This window comes from Zonotrichia albicollis, chromosome 2 (assembly GCF_047830755.1).
Source record: "Zonotrichia albicollis isolate bZonAlb1 chromosome 2, bZonAlb1.hap1, whole genome shotgun sequence".
NCBI lineage: Eukaryota > Metazoa > Chordata > Aves > Passeriformes > Passerellidae > Zonotrichia > Zonotrichia albicollis.
In genome coordinates, this window is record NC_133820.1 from 14492694 (window position 1) to 14509427 (window position 16734).

The 16734-nt window shown below is 41.7% G+C and overlaps 1 protein-coding gene across 4 annotated transcripts in view; it reads right to left on the bottom strand.

Annotated features, from left to right (window-relative positions):
• Window positions 1–645: 645 nt before the first annotated feature.
• Window positions 646–16734, bottom strand: part of ERG (ETS transcription factor ERG) — a 150092-nt gene continuing 134003 nt past the window's right edge. For all 4 annotated transcript variants that reach the window (XM_014272184.3, XM_014272181.3, XM_005494270.3 and 1 more), the window contains 5 exons: window positions 15464–15535; window positions 9331–9399; window positions 8942–8998; window positions 7396–7443; window positions 646–3736 (listed from right to left, as the gene is read on the bottom strand). In XM_014272184.3, coding sequence (XP_014127659.1) covers window positions 3216–3736; window positions 7396–7443; window positions 8942–8998; window positions 9331–9399; window positions 15464–15535 — 767 coding nt within the window. In that variant the 3' untranslated portion in view covers window positions 646–3215. The remainder of the gene's footprint in view (window positions 3737–7395; window positions 7444–8941; window positions 8999–9330; window positions 9400–15463; window positions 15536–16734) is intronic.

Consider the following 16734-nt stretch of genomic DNA (forward strand, 5'->3'; position numbering starts at 1 on the left):
GGGGTCTGTGTGAGCCTCACTGAACATCTCTCATGGTGTGGACACGGAGTTCCTCTGCTCTGGGCTCACCCCTTGCCATGGCCACAGGGAGACCCTACAAATAACCCCAAAGCAGCAGCAGCAGCAGGGTCTCTCCATCCTTCACTGCCATCTTGCCAAATCTGTGTTTTCCAAGGCTCCTGAAGGCAGGGAGCAGTCCTGAAGGAAGGTTTAGCCCTGCAATGGGTGACCAGTGACCTTCCCATGGCCAGCTCGAGGATTTTGCTCTTCACACGAGGGGGCTCCATCTGCTCTGGCTCCATCCCTGTCCCAGGATCTGGATCCCAATGCCAGGATGCTGTTCCCATTGCACAGGACAGCAGCCAGGCACCAAATCTGGAAATCCTGCAGGCAGCCCTGTGAGCATTGGGAATGCTTTGGAGCATCCAGGCACGTCCTTGCCCATCCAAACAAAGAGCTTATTTAAATCTGTATTTTTAGTGTTTAATTAAAAGCTGGTTCAAAAATACACTTACCATTTTGGGTTGGAAGTACACATGAAGCAGAAAGTGAGGATCTGTGGATTTATTTCCATTGAAAGGCAAATTATTAACTTTCTAGTCACACGTAGGTGTGCCTGCCTTAACTCCATACCTTTCTAAAACAGTGACTGACCTTTTCCAACAGTTCATATTTTTCTTTCTTTTTTTTTTTGTTTTTTAGAAATACAGCCTTACACTGCTTCTTTCCCTGCTCAGGTCTCACACATTGGTAACACAATTCTGTGCTTATAAACTGCCACCAAGACACTCCTAAAATGAAGCCTGGTGACTTGGCTCCCATTGCTCCCCAAAAAATGGATTTGCAGAACATCTATAAAACCTGGAACCACACCCATTTTGTCTGGGAAAAAGAACACAAAAGAACAGCAAAAAGGAGGGATACAGGGGGCTGAGCTGTCTGGGATTCCTGCAGCAAACACTGTGGAGAGACACTCATAAATGTCAGGGATGATTTTCCAGACCAGTTCCTCAGATGGTGTTGGGAAAGAATGAATTTATGCCAGTAGGCACCAGATGCAGTTTTGGGGCCCAGGGTACAGAGTGGGAAGCCTCTAAAGCCAGAATAGAAAAATAAAAACCCCTGCCCTTTGTAACAGCCAGGATGGGCTGCAATGACAAATGAACAAGGCAGCCATACACTCCATTCTAAAGTGGGGAATAATGGAAATTACTCATTATTCACTTTATTTACTAATAATGATACAGAATGTATTAAGGGCAAGGGGGCAAAGCAATTCAACACACGATTCAGGAGGAAGATACATCTCAGGCTGAGATTTTGCAGCATAACTTCATGACAACAAAAGATAATTTCTGAGCATGAATACTCTTCCTTAGAGGCCTCCCTTAGGCTTCATTTCCAGCCTTGGGCGTGGAGCTGTCGGTGAATTAATTGGGGATGGTTGCAATCTCTGGGCCAGAGCAGCTCACCACAGGGATGGCAAGGCACTGTTGAAGAAGGGCTGGAAGTGTTTCAGCAGATCTGTCTGGAAAAGAAGATGCACAGCACCTGTGCATTTAAACTCAGCCTGTTTGCTCCTACATTTTCACAGCCCAAAAATCCCGGCCTGTTTTTACCTGGTGAGTAGCAGATCTGGCATGGGTGTCACACACAAAAAATGCAAACACAAATGCAAACCACAGTGTCAATCTGAAATTGCCATGCTAGGCCAAGCTTATTTTATTACATACATTCTGCAATCTAAGGACTAATATGTTCATAATGTAAACATTAAGCATACAGAGTTAAAATTCAAGGCCACAATAGTTTTGGTTTTTTCGGATTGTCCCTTTTTTTTGTTTGTTTTTTGTGTGTGTGTGTCTTTGGTTGGCCGAGATCAACTCGTAGTGTATAAATGCATAAGTTATATAATAATTATATAAAAAGGAAAAAAAAATAACATTGAACTTGTATACTTCATTCTGACAAACGCACAGCGTTCGCGACTCGGTAAGAAAAACTGGCGCCCGCCTAACAAAAATACTCAGGTGATTTCTGGTTCTGGCACTCAGGGGTTGTCTCTTGCTCTAACCCACAGAAAACAAACTCCCTTGGTAATGATGAGGTTCCAACTGGTAACTTTTAAATATCAGACACAATTCCAGTTTTGATTTTGTTTTTTTTTCCTAAAAAAAAAAAAAAGAGAGATGCATATTCTGATTTCTCGCTCCTCCTTCTGCTTTTTCCCTTTTCCCACTTTTTATAACGACTGAATCAAGTCTCTTCCTCCTGAAATACTGGGAATGGTATAATACTGAGCAATATGTTTCACAAGTCCAAACAAGTGTTTCTTCATAGTCCCAACACTACAAAGTTTTCAGTCTTTTCAGTCTCTACTGGTCAAGAAGTTTCTTTCCTCCCCTTCTCACCACCTTCATCCTCCTCCTTCTCCTTCCTGCTTCCTCTGCCAGGTGCAGGCCTCTGATCTACAATCATACACTTGCCCTCCAGCACATTCTCATTTCCCACGTTTGGCTCAGGGTTCCTGTAAAACTGTCAAGGAATCTGAAAGTTTGGGTTTTCTTCACAGTTTGAGTAGCTGATTCGCTCTGATGAATGGATCTCATTTGACTTTAACCGCAACACTGCTGTTCTATTTCAAATCAGCTTCCACACTAACCAGTCTCTTCTGCTGATATGTTTCTATTTTTTTAAATACAGATCGGCTTTTTTTTTTCCTTTTTTTTTTCCCTTTTCCCTCTCTTTTGTAATGATCCAGATACTGTATGTTAGGTCACTATAGACTTATCCTTATATTGCTGTAGTATAGTCCCAGTTTTGCACTAGCATGATATCAAACTTTACACACAAGCTTATCAACTTTTTAAGACCACCAGCTTCCGTAGGTTTTCCTTATCATTTCATGCTTCTACCTACAAGTCTATTGTTGTTTGGTCCACAGAGTCGATGCCCATATACATTACATTTTAGTATCTTAATACTTCTTGGATATTTCCTTTAAATCCCTACTACAAAAAAAAAAAGTCTTTTTGACATCTATTTTTAATGTGGTTTTGGGCTTTTTTTTTTTTTTCCCAGCCAAACCTTCGCTTGTCTCTTTAGGCACTTTTAATTCGAGTACTCCAACAGAGTTCATTGCGACTCCTCAGGGACCGAACCCCAGTGAGAAGCTCCTTCGCTTTGCCTTGCTGTTTATCTCCCCCAACCCCACTTTAGTAGTAGGTGCCAAGATGAGAAGGCATATGAGCAGCTGGCAGCCTGGTGTTGGGGTAGATCCCTCCAGTCGGCGAATTCCAGTAGGGATTGGGGGCGGCAAAAAAGCTGGAGGACGTCACGGGCAGGGCGGGGGGGTGGGGAGCCACAAAGTTCATCTTCTGCGGGTGCGCGTGGTACGAGCTCATGTAGGGCAGCTCCGAGGGGTACTTGTACATGGACGACTCCGGCGGGTGAGGCTGCAGGGCCTGCGCGATGCCGTGGAAGTCGAACTTGTAGGCGTAGCGCTTGCCGTGCACCTTGGTCATGATGTTCTTGTCGTAGTAGTAGCGCAGGGCGCGGCTGAGCTTGTCGTAGTTCATGTTGGGCTTGCTCTTGCGCTCGCCCCAGCGCCGCGCCACCTCGTCGGGGTCCGTCATCTTGAACTCGCCGTTGGTGCCCTCCCAGGTGATGCAGTTGGAGTTGGAGCTGTCCGAGAGCAGCTCCAGCAGGAACTGCCACAGCTGGATCTGCCCGCTGCCTGCGGGGAGGAACACAGCGGGAATGTCAATAACACTTCACGGGCTCGCCCCGATTTGGGGAAACAAACAAAGCTTTGCAGCTTTTGTGAAAGTTGTAAAGCTGATATTTACAGCTTTATTACAGAGCGGGAGGCATGTGGGAATTGTTCTTCTAAAATGACATGTGTACCTCTGGGAACTCTAGATCTCTTTTTATCTTTTTCTTAAATATATATATTTTTTAATATATATAAAAATATAAATATACATTATATATATAAACACAATAATTTTTATATAATTTTGTTTATATATTATATTATATTATATTATATTATATTATATTATATTATATTATATTATATTATATTATATTATATTATATTATATTATATTATATTATATTATATTATATATTTTTTTCTTAATATATATATTATATTTTATTTCCAGAGGGAAATATATCTTATATTACCTTTTTCTTAAATATAAAAATATATATGCATGCAATTTCACAATAGGTTCGTAGATCTTTATTCCACTGACTTCACGTGACACTTGCTACTAATTCTTTTTTATCAGAAAGAACTCTTGGGTCAGGTTTCTACTTTGCTTCATCCCCAAGGACCCCATTAGGAAATGTTGGCTCCTAACTCTTTCTGGTAGCCAGTCCCCTATAGGAATTTGACAAAACTACGGAGTGACAAAACTATCCTTTGTCCTCTCAAAAAGGAAAGAAGCCCAGAAGCATCTCTCCTCGATTAGGTGAAAAAGACACCTCATAGGACCTTGGCAACTTCATCTCAAACTTAAGGATAGCCAATTGGACAGGAGCCAAAAAGTCCTGAGCAATTTACTAGAAAAAGACGAGAACAAAGACACAAATCGCTTTTCTGAAGTGTTTTACCAGGAGCAAGAACCTCTTGCACCTAGCTTGGTTTTTCTCTGTTTGCTATTTTGCCTCTTATTAAAACTTTTTTGTTTCCAACACTGCAACAGAAGCCATCCCACTGATTTTATGCCTCCAAAGGTAGCTGAGCTATCCTGGGTGAGTAATAGACCTCCAAGAGCTTATGAGACCTGGCTTGAGGAGGCAACTATTACTGTCCCCCTTCTCCCAGGACTGCCTCACGAAACCCTAAAGAGCAGGGATAATTGTAATGTGTCGTGTTCTCCCTCATGTGAGTGGCAGAATGCCATTCCATGGAGGCTTAATTGTTACCTAATGTCATTCAGCGCAGACAATTGATGGGGAAATAATACAGGGCTCATTTAGGAAACTAATCTCCAAAGTTCAGCACAAACAGCTTTCACTTGCGTAACACTCGGCTTGTTCTCACAGCATTATGTTGCAACTCAATGTTCCCTGCTATGGAATGAGCCCACACAAAATGGAGAAGTTTAGAGCAAGCTGGGCCCGTGCCAAACCATATCATCCCTTTGCAGCATTTGGGGAAATGCACAACGGAAACTTATTAGCTTGCTGTTACACTGCATACAAGCAGAGGGCAAAACAACTGCAAGAACAGTGAAAAGGTCCATAAAATACATCCTTGTCATCATTCTGCTTCAGATGAGTTAAAATGATTATTTTACATTAAGATATAAAATGTTGCTGTTGTATTTTTCTTGCTCTCTGCCAATTCCACCGCAAAAAGAAAACAGTCTGCTGTGAACTTTGCAAAAGTGAGGTAGGGCAACAAAATTTGTCCATTTTAGACAAGTGAAAGTAGATTTCAAAGGGCCTTGCCACTGACAGCCGTGTTAGAAGCTTAGCATTTCTTAACAAAGCAACACTGAAATGATGCAAAATGCAGCTGAAGCAGCTTGCGATGCAATCTGTTTCACAAGCACGGTGTCAGCAGAATTTGCCAACCAGCCTGGATGTGCTAACTCTGAACTACGTCTCTGACCAGGAATAGGTTGGGTTTCTTTCTTTTTTTCTTATCCAAACCAGCTATGTGGGTATAATAAACAAGCTTTTCTTTAGAAAGCTTATAGTAGCAATTACAATATCGAGCTAGAGCAGCATCTGAAACCCATTAGCAGTTTATACTTCAGTGCAACTGAAACCCATATTCATTTAAATTGTATTTATCCAAACTGGCCTTAATGAATTTCTTCTGTTCCATTAACATGCATTAAATAAACAAACAAACAAAAGAATCCATGGTATGAGCAAGGCATGCAAGTTTTAATACACGAAACATAACAAGAGGATTAGGCTTTGAAAATCAATAAACAGTTCAGCACTGGACAAAACACAAATTTTTGAATAAGCAATCCAACATATGTTCTAACATAAACACTTGCCTTCCAAATGTAATATATAGTCCTATGAAAATAAATGGTTGCTGTCAATTTCCTTTTAATGAGAGAGTAATTCCACTGATTTATAAACACACAAAACATGTTAAAGCACAGGAATGATGGTGTGGAGGAATTCCATACCCAAATGTTAAAAAAGAATCCCAATCCAGATCGTGTTAATGTCATTCACAGTAATGAAATCAACCAAATGGACACTTGATAAAATTTGGCAAGCCATGATTTATGACCAAATTAAAGAGATGTAGGCCCCCACTTCCAGTCAAGACCAGTGCTGCCTGAAAACCTCCACCACCTCAGGCCATTTGGAAAATCCTACTTTTAACACTTATTTAATTACTTTCCTCTGCCACACAAAACTGTTTAGAGAGTCAGCTAATCTAGAACTGTGCTCGATGAGGGTAGAAATGAAAGGAAACTGATCAGCATTTTGGCAATTTCAGGCCTTGAAAAGACATGAGATTGCTGCAAAACGAGCCATTGTCATGGGGGCTGAGGAGATCTGTGTGGAATGAGGAATGTTGTGCCCTGGGACTGTCCAGGCAAGGGACACAAGTGGAGCACACAGTGCCAGTCCATTGTGGTGGGCTGTGCTGTTGATCATGGTGCTGCACAGCCACAGCGTGTCCTGCAGATTTGGAGCAGTGAAATCTGCACAATTCCCAAGCAGAGCTACTAAATCACCCAGAGATCTCTGGTCTTAAGCAAAAACATGATAATCCAAGGTTTCGCTCAATGATCCTTGAAGTGTTTTCCAACCTGAGTGATTCTGAGTCTGTGTTTGTGTTCTAAGCCACACCTCCCTTTCCACAATGCACCCCACTGCCTTCTTGAGGTGGGACAATATTTTTGAAGTGTTTGACCCAGTTATTATTTGCAAATAGATTACACTTTCCTGTTTTTTGCTTTCTTTTTCTTATATATATCATCCCAAAATTTTGTATTCATCAAGGCCAGTATGATACTGTGATGTGGATTTTAACAGAATCTGGGACACAGCTGATAAAGAGTGGTTAAGAGATTTGTACCCTTCTGGAGGGGTAACTGGAGACCAGATGGGGTCTCTTACACCCCTTAACCAAATCCTGATGTTCAGGAAACTGAAGTGAACTCCAGCTTCAAAGGCTGGACTTTTTGGAGGTCCTTTCCAACCTTAATGATTCTAAATTCCTCAGTCCCACCCTTGTGTAATTCAGAAATTCTGCAACACTGGGTATCATCAGCTCCCCCTGAGGAGTGGGAAAATCAGGGACATCCTGATTAGACCTCAGCTCTGGTCTTACAGCTGCAGTGGGGACACTCAGCAGTGAAAGAAAGGAAAGCCTCCAAAATCACAAAAATCCCTTCTCACCTGGATTTGCAAGTCGGCTGCTGGTCGGTCCAAGAATCTGATATGGATCTACAAAATTGTGAAAGAAAGATTTAAAATCATGCAACAGCATTGTCAAATATTTTAGGTACCACTTCTGAGCCTTGTAAGGGGCGGTGTGCACTGCCTGGTGGGACAGCAGGTCCAACACCTGAGCAATTTTCTCCCTCTCCATGGCCATATTTGCATGTTTTCCTTTCAGACTCGGTGTGCAAGGACAGACATTTGCTTTTTGCACTGTAAGAATGTGCAGATGCATATATTCAGAATGTAAATTTTGTTATGAAGCATTCTGGTGGTGGAATCCCCATCCCTGGAGGTGGCACTCAGAGCTCTGGGCTGGGAACAAGGTGGGGATGGGACACAGGTTGGACTCAATGACCTTGTAAGTCTTTCCCAACCTCAGTGATTCTGTGATTCTCTTTTATCACTGGATTGCAGTGAGGGATCCCATGGATTAACCCTGCAACTGGTGTTTTCAGAAGAGCCTCTGTCAGCCTTACAGTGCCTGTAGCATCTCAGTATTTCCCTCTGGAAATGAAAACTTATTTTGTCCTGAAGTCCAACAGGGAAAAAAGGAGGGATGTGACAGCAGGACCAAAGCCAAAGTGAGGGGCTGCAAGCACTGAGTGACCCTGTGGCTTTCACAGCCAACAATCAGGTTACATTCCTCACACATTTAAATTATCTGTGCAGCTCACACACAGCCATTAAAAGGTCCTCAGGACTTACATAAATCATTGGTATATTTCTAGGAGGATTCTCGTGGTTGGAAAGCCAGATTAGATAAAACAGTATTTGCGTAAAATTCAGTGTAATACTTCCCAGGCAGTCCATGCATGAGTTAATGAGACCTAGTCATGCACCTAGTCTTGTTTGGCTCTAACAAAAACCAGAATAATGATCTAAAATCCATGTGATAAAACCTGGCTCAGAGTCTTCTGAGCTAAGAATATCCTCTAAATCTCTTTTATTTCCTCCTTCTAACCTTTTGCTGTTAACAAAAGCCATGACTATCTCAGGACCTTTGGAGTGCTCTCCAGCTACCTGTCCAAAATCCAGCTGAATTTGCAATAAGGGATTAGGTCCCACACCATGGATTTGCTGCTCTGAGAACACAAAAGGCACTCATTTTGCTAAACCACTACTCTAAAAACCCATAAACTTCTGCTTTCTCCTCAGTTTTCCAACAAGATTAAGAACCCCTCTAATATTTCTGTTGTGTTGGGTCATGTAGATTTTCCAGCTGCTGCCATCTCAACCACTCAGGTCTTCTGACATCTCTACCTTCCACCTTTGTACCCAAATTGTATATGGATTGTTTTAAGAGCATTTTCATTCTGGAAGGTTGTCACTGCCTTTAAACATTACACATTTCATCCCAAATCCAGCTGCAGAGCAAACTTCATTCACATCTGGGGTTTTGGTGGTCTCCAGCTGGAGTGGTCTGAACCAGATTGTGCAGTTTGGGTGCTCTTCTCATCACATTCAACAAATCCAGGCAGAATTCAAAGCAAATTACACCCACCTAATTGAGGACGCTGGTCTTCTGTTTTGGGAACTGTTGAGGATGATGGCTGAGAAGCTGAAAATGGAAAAAAAATCCCATATAGTTATTTTTGGGTTAGGAAGTTGGTCACCAAACCTATGAGAGGTCCCCAGGCCTGGAGCTCCTGCTGCCCTCTGCTCCAGGATGGACACAACAGGATTGAAAGCTCATAAAAAGCTTTTTAAGGCTCTATGGTGATGGACTTGATGAAGTTTGAGTTTAAGGGAGGATGTGGTTGCCCAGGGACACCTCCCAGCACTGCCCATACAATTGGCTTTCCAAAAAGGCACAGATAAAACCCCTCCAGAGCTCCAGCAATTCCCTTTGGAGCCTAATCCACGTTTCCCCAGCTGTGCAGATGCTTTTACCTTTCGACTGAGGGCTGGGGTGGCTGTGACTCGTCCATGCTGATCTCCTGGCTTGCTCATAAGGCAAATCTGTGAAGGAGAAAGACATTTATTCATGCAGATGTGGCCTAAAGTGGTTATGTCCAAAAAGGGCACGTTTGAGGGGAGTCAGGATTGGGAAAATTACTGAAACAGGCAGGGAATTCTTTGTTAAAATCTTTAACATCTCTAAAAACAACAGTAAAAACAACAGTTGTGCTCTGAACTGCTCTGCAGAGCTGCCTCTTGTTGTCAGAAGTTTGAGCTGCACTGAAATGGATGCTGCAAAGAATCTTTAGAGACAATAGAGAGTTCATCACTTCCAAAGTTTCAGGGTACTCCTCAGTCCCCTTCCTCAGCCCAGCCCACCAAGGAATGGCACACACTGACATCATTGATAATCTGTGCAGAGTCTTGCAGGAAAAGTCCCCCAGGAGCTCATTTTATGCATAAATCCTCCCAAATTCAGTGTTTAACAGTGTTTCCTTTCAAAAAGACAGGCTGTAGTTGATTTATTCCTTTCTGCTTCTTGGGACAAGCTCCTTAAATTTACACATCTAAATTTTCATTTCCCTTTCTTTCATTTACTCCTTACTTCTATTTTATTTCAGTGCTTTACCATATTAAAAAAAAAAAGAAAAAAACCGAAACCATAAAAGCTTTCCTCATAAAGCAAATGTAGTAAATTCAAATGTTTGCCCTTAGAAATCTTTGGCAGTTTCCTGTGCTTTTCCACGGCTGACTTTAACACATTAGCTAAAATTACTGCCAAAATCAGAGACTTGTGTAACTTCCAGGGCCTCAGGAAGGTAGCAGTGCCCACCTGGTGGAACTAAGTTGGTGCAGATGTCTTGACTCTCAACACTACTTGTGCTTTATTTCAGAATCCATGTTTGGAAATGAAACCAGAAAGCAAAGAAACAGCCCCAGCCTGGCTCTGTGCAAGGCAGATGTATCTGCCCACTTCCAAGCACTGCATGGAAATAAAGTGTAATGTAAAATGCACAACCAAATTGCCTTTAATTTATTTAGTCTGTTAGCTTTGCCACCTCCCAGAACCCTACACTTCAAAAACTTTGCTTTTGCTGAGACTTGCAACTGATTTTTGTACTGCATTTTCATCATGAATAACCTCGTATCTCTTATTTCTTGAGGACTATTCCACAGATTCAGAGCAAATAATGTGAATTTTACAGGTCATCTCTGAGAAGAAGATGAATGAGTGTGACATGCAGATGTCCTGCCCAGGCTTAGACCAACACTGCTGTTTATTAGAGATTTTACCATCTGGCAAAATCAATCCAGAATTACTCTGGTTGTAATTGCAGTGGGTTCTGAGCTCTGTCTGTACAGAGGGGGTTCAGCACTGGGGGTTTGCAGGTATCTTGTGCCTTGCCTGGCCAGTTCCCTGCACCATGGCAGCTTCTCCACCTCCTCTCCAGATTCCCTTGCCAGATTTGGTGACATAAAGAACCTATTTTTTCCCCTCCAGTTTTTCCATTCCCTGCCCAGAAAGAAGTTGTCTCAACCACTTCTTGATCTCAACCACAACTCAATTACACTTCTTTCTTTCTTTCTTTCTTTCTTTCTTTCTTTCTTTCTTTCTTTCTTTCTTTCTTTCTTTCTTTCTTTCTTTCTTTCTTTCTTTCTTTCTTTCTTTCTTTCTTTCTTTCTTTCTTTCTTTCTTTCTTTCTTTCTTTCTTTCCTTCCTTCCTTCCTTCCTTCCTTCCTTCCTTCCTTCCTTCCTTCCTTCCTTCCTTCCTTCCTTCCTTCCTTCCTTCCTTCCTTCCTTCCTTCCTTCCTTTCTCTCTTTCCTTTCTCTTTCTCTCTCTCTCTATTTCTCCCTTCCTTCCTTCCTTCCTTCCTTCCTTCCTTCCTTCCTTCCTTCCTTCCTTCCTTCCTTCCTTCCTTCCTTCCTTCCTTCCTTCCTTCCTTCCTTCCTTCCTTCCGCCACTTCCTTCCGCCACTTCCTTCCGCCACTTCCTTCCGCCACTTCCTTCCTTCCGCCACTTCCTTCCTTCCGCCACTTCCTTCCTTCCTTCCGCCACTTCCTTCCGCCACTTCCGCCACTTCCTTCCGCCACTTCCTTCCGCCACTTCCTTCCTTCCTTCCGCCACTTCCTTCCTTCCTTCCTTCCTTCCTTCCTTCCTTCCTTCCTTCCTTCCTTCCTTCCTTCCTTCCTTCCTTCCTTCCTTCCTTCCTTCCTTCCTTCCTTCCTTCCTTCCTTCCTTCCTTCCTTCCTTCCGCCACTTCCTTCCGCCACTTCCTTCCGCCACTTCCTTCCGCCACTTCCTTCCGCCACTTCCTTCCGCCACTTCCTTCCTTCCTTCCTTCCTTCCGCCACTTCCTTCCTTCCTCCCTCTCTCTCTTTCTCTCTCTCTCTCTCTATTTCTTTCTCTCTCTCTCTCTTTCTTTCTTTCTCTCTTTTTTCCTTTCTTTCTTCCTTCCTTTCTTCCTTTCTTTCTCTGCTCTCCTCTCCTATTTTTGGATCTCCAATCCATCACACACCTGTGCCCTGAGAGCCCTGGCAGAAGCTCTGTGTGTGTTTGTACTTGGTGGCACTTGAACCACACTTGGTACAAATTCAGCACTGTGAGAAAACTGCCTTGCCTTTGAACTCCTCACATCACAAGATGATCTTTTGACTACGCCCTCTCCATGAAAAGAAAAATCACATCATCAGCTTTTCTTGAAATAGAGCAAAGCTCCAGCTCCATGCTTGGTTCAGCCTTGATAAACACGTTGTTACTGCAGATAAGCAGATCTGTTCTTGTCCATGAGACATCAGCACAGCATGTCCTTATCTGGGACAGCTCCCTGGTGGGAATGCTCCTGTTTGGTGACACAAACCCCAGCCAGGTGTCCCTGGGAGCCTCATTGTCACTGAAACCTCATGTTCTGCTCTAAAGGTGACTGCAGAAATCCTCCCTTGCGCTGAAGCCCATTTCCCATTTTCTATTGTAGTGTCTTAACAATGGCTGTGCTTAATTAATCTCTCAAGAACTGCACCCCAGGATTTGGCTGATTCCCACTGAACTTTATTTATTCCCCCTGCTCCTCATTTTTGACCTTTTTCATGTCATCAAGTGGCTGTCCCCAGGGTCTGCTTTTGCTCTCACATGAACAGTGCTTTGTTATGGGAAAGCTTCTTTGCAGTCTGGCTGAAATATGACATTTAACTCAAAGGAAAACCACAGAATAAGCCAACAAAACAGCTTCCTGAAAGAAAACTGAATTTCTGAAAAAAAAAACCTTTTTCTCTGAATAAAAATTCTGACTTTGAAGATGTCCATCAGCTTTCAATTGTAAAAGATAAATTAAAACAATATTTCCAAAATCACTATAGTTCTTTGGGGAAAATGTTTAGTTCTGCACAGAAGAACCCTAAAACTAAACTGCAATTCCACAAGTAATGGTGTGAATGCAGAAAGATGCTGGCACAAAGCATTTTGTTAAGTGTCATTTTAAATGTGAGTTATTTAAAAATAATGAAATGAAAGAGCTCACCATGTCTGATAGGTGGCTTAGAACCTTTTCCTCTAGAGAAAATTTACATTTTATTTTTCTGTCACACACAGGATTAAACAAATATGGAAATAATGGACCTTGTCAGGAAACACAAAAATCCAAATTTTTATTCAAGTCCAGTGGAAAACAGGCTAATTCCAGCCTTTTCCTGAAATCCTCTTCATTGGAACAGGTTTTCCTGCAGGACACCAGGTCCCTCTGGTCTTACGTTACATGTTCATTTCTGCTGGGAATTACTGATAGTTTGGGGCCTCTGGATTTATGTTTGGTGATTGCTTCCATTGCTGTGCTTTGTTTTCTCATCCCCATTTTTGCTGACATTCCCCAGTGTCCCTGAGAGCTCCTGGGTGCCCCAGTCTGCTTTAATGCTCCATTAAAATGTTTAATTTATTTGGAATATCTTCTTCTTATACTTCTTCTTATACTGACACTAAGCAGGTGCTCTGTCACTCTCTTTATTTTGATAATTACATCAAGTTTCCTCAACCCCAGACTGTGATTTGAACAATTTCAAACCTCTGTATCTCTCAACATGCTCCAAAGATTTTTTTTCCATACTCCCGTGGCTTTCCCAGGCGTTTCTAAGCACCTCCAAACTCTGCCAAAAGCCATTTTGATAAGGGATGATTGACACAGCTTTCCATGCAAGGCCACACTGCCAGGGTGTTTAATGGCACAGCCACATTTCCCATGGGATTTTCCACGGTGGTTCTTCATTTGTTCACAACTTTCACTCTGGCTGTCGCTGTGCCATAAATAAAGATGACTCTGTTAAGTTGTTCCTTCATGAGTGAAGGGGGCTAATTTGGAATCAGTAAGATATGCAAATAAATTCTGCCTTGGGCTGCATTTATCAACTTGTGTTTTCAGTTGCTAATTGATTGCTAAGTTGCTTCTCCCTAATGAACTTCCTGGGTACCTGGACAGGAATCCTGTGTAGGAATCTCTGGGTTTAACAACAAAATCATAGAATCATGGAATGATTTAGGTTGGAAGGGACATTAAAGATCATTTTGTCCCACCCCTGCCATGGCAGGGACACCTCCCACTGTCCCAGGCTGCTCCAGCCCCAGTGTCCAACCTGGCCTCGGGCACTGCCAGGGATCCAGGGACGGAATTCCATCCCAGCCCTGCCCATCCTGCCAGGGAACAATTCCTCATTCCTAATATCCCATCTAATCCTACTTTCTGTCAGTTTGAAGCCATTCCCTGTGTGCTGTCCCTGAATCCCTTGGAAATTGTCTCTCCCCAGCTCTCCTGGGGCTCCTTCAGGCCACAATTCCATCACCCCAAAGCTTCTCTTCCCCAGGCTGAACAATCCCAAAATAATTTAAGATGTCCATTACTGATGACAGGATAATTAGCCAGTTCTTAATTTGTTTCTTATGATACACTGATTTAATTTCTATTGTAAATAGTTGTGGGGTGTTTTGGTGAATGCCTTATGAAAGCCAAATGTATGCATTGGATCAGCAGTTCCCTTTTCAGCCATTAATATAAACAAACAATTCTAGCAGACTTTGATTTCCAAGGACCCAAACAAGTTGAATTTGTTGATGTAATGCCCTGGAAGTTGTTTCCTTTTTTCTCTTTTCAGATTATCAATTACCAAATCTACAGACATGCATATATACATGTACACAAGGCTATATTAAATAGTATCTGTATGAACCCTCCTGCACTCTACCCTAGAGCACAAATAAAATAATTCCTCTTCAAACTCCCTTTTTTAATGTGCCAACATCTCTTTTGACCAGAGCTCAGCCAATTCCAGTGCATGTCCCTTCTGAGCACTTGGATTTTTGCCTCTGGCTCAGTAATGGATTTTCTTTAAATTCAGCATTTGCTGCAGCTCCTCTTCATCTCCCTTAGTACTCTGCACTCATTATTGGAAAAGCAAATGTCCAGTTAAGGCATTTTTCCAGCATTTTTTGTGGTGAAGGGTGATAGAAAGAAAATCTTTGGCTTCACAACCATGTCCTCAACTTCTTTAATTACTCCCATCAACCTTTCACAAATGAGCACATCCACAAAACTTTCACAGGTTTCAAAATGTTGAGCCTTAAGACCTTCCTTATGTTTTGATTTAACTTAAGACTCTTAAACTCATAATCAGATTGTTGTGGGTTCTGCTTGCCTCAAACATAAATAAAATTTAGACAGCAGGAGAAGCCTATATCCTGCACTTTTAGAGTATTTTTCCACAATAGACTTGAAATAAAAAGGAATTTTAACCTCATTTTACAAAAAGAGAGCTGAAGGGGATTGACAGATGACTATGCTGGGACAGTGTAACAGAACCACTGAACAGAGCTCAGGTTTCTGATTCCCTGGTGCTTTAAGAAGTTGATACACTTGCTTCAAAGACAGAGATTTGTGGAAGAAATGGACTTATTAAACTCTACTTAATTATTTGCCTCTAATTATTTCACTCTACACAATTACAGAGACACATATATATATAAGTACATAATATGTGTATGTTAAAAATAGAGTCTTCTATTTATGAAAAGGGAAAAAGAATGAGATATTTCAAGAGATGAAATGAGTAAGATCACAGCACACAAAAAGTGGTCATTGTTCATACCTGGCCTGGTTGCAATTCTTTGTGTTGCTTCTGGATAAACTGATGTGTTTGGGAAAATAAAAGTGGCACCTCCTGAAGAGAAAGAAGAGAACATAACACCTAAAGATTCATTTCCACAGTCCCTAAATCCACCAGTATTTTCCCCTCCTGTAGAATGAACGAGTGAGGAATCTGAATAACTAATTTCTGCCTTTGGACTGTTAGATATAAAAGTTAATTCTAATAATCTTCTACGTCTATGTAAATCCATTCAAGTTACTGGATAAAAGTCTGTGCAAAATCTGTTTTAAGAAGGAGACAGTCAAGCTCAGGAAATCCCTTCTACCACAACCACCTCCACCTGGGAAGGTGGCTTTGCACCCCCTGAAATAAAACCATTTTGCCTTCATTAGTGCATTCCCAGAAAAGTCCATATTTTCAACAGAGACTTTTGGGTCAGACCCTCAGATATCTCATTAATCTTCCACAGAGTGAAAAAATGAGAAATATTGAGCTTGATGTAGGAAATGGAATCTCCCTTTTCTCAGGCATTGAAATTGCTCTGGCTACACCAATGGACTTCTCATGACTCTCTCCAGGAAGATCAAAAAAGTCAATTATTGCTGATTTCAATAACTTTTTTTCTAACACTTTTGCGGCCCACTGAAAATTGAACAACTGATTTCCCATATGCTGATGATCAGCACACCATCATTCACACTCCCCAATGACAGATAATCTCATTTTGGTGAAATGAATTTCAGAATATCATTGTCAGTGCACACGTAGAGAAAAAGATAACACACAGAACTGCTGAACAACACTTGGATATCCACAGGTGGAAGCAGCTTGGCAAATGAGAATCTCCAAAGCCAGAGATGGAAAAGACCATTAAGTGCAAATGTTTTTAGAAAGGATTCAAATCTTATCCAAACCACATCAAAATAAATTGATTTTTTTTTTTTTTTGCTTTTGGTGGGGTTTATTTGCCACTACGACCAGTGGCAAACCTCTGACATCAGGGAAAGATCTAATCCACTGAATTTTGCTATGAAACTCACTCAGAGTGAAAAACAAAATAAAATATGAAAAAACATTGCTATCCAAGTTTTGTTTTCTTTTTCTTTTGCATTATCCTTTGTATTATCTTTTTCCTTTCTCATAGAGAATTGTTATTTCTGGTCACTGTAGGTAACTAACACCCTCAGGCATGATCATGCAATATTCCAAACATCTTTTGTAGGGATATAAACCACATTATTATTTGTACCATTCCATGCCATCCTCTGCTG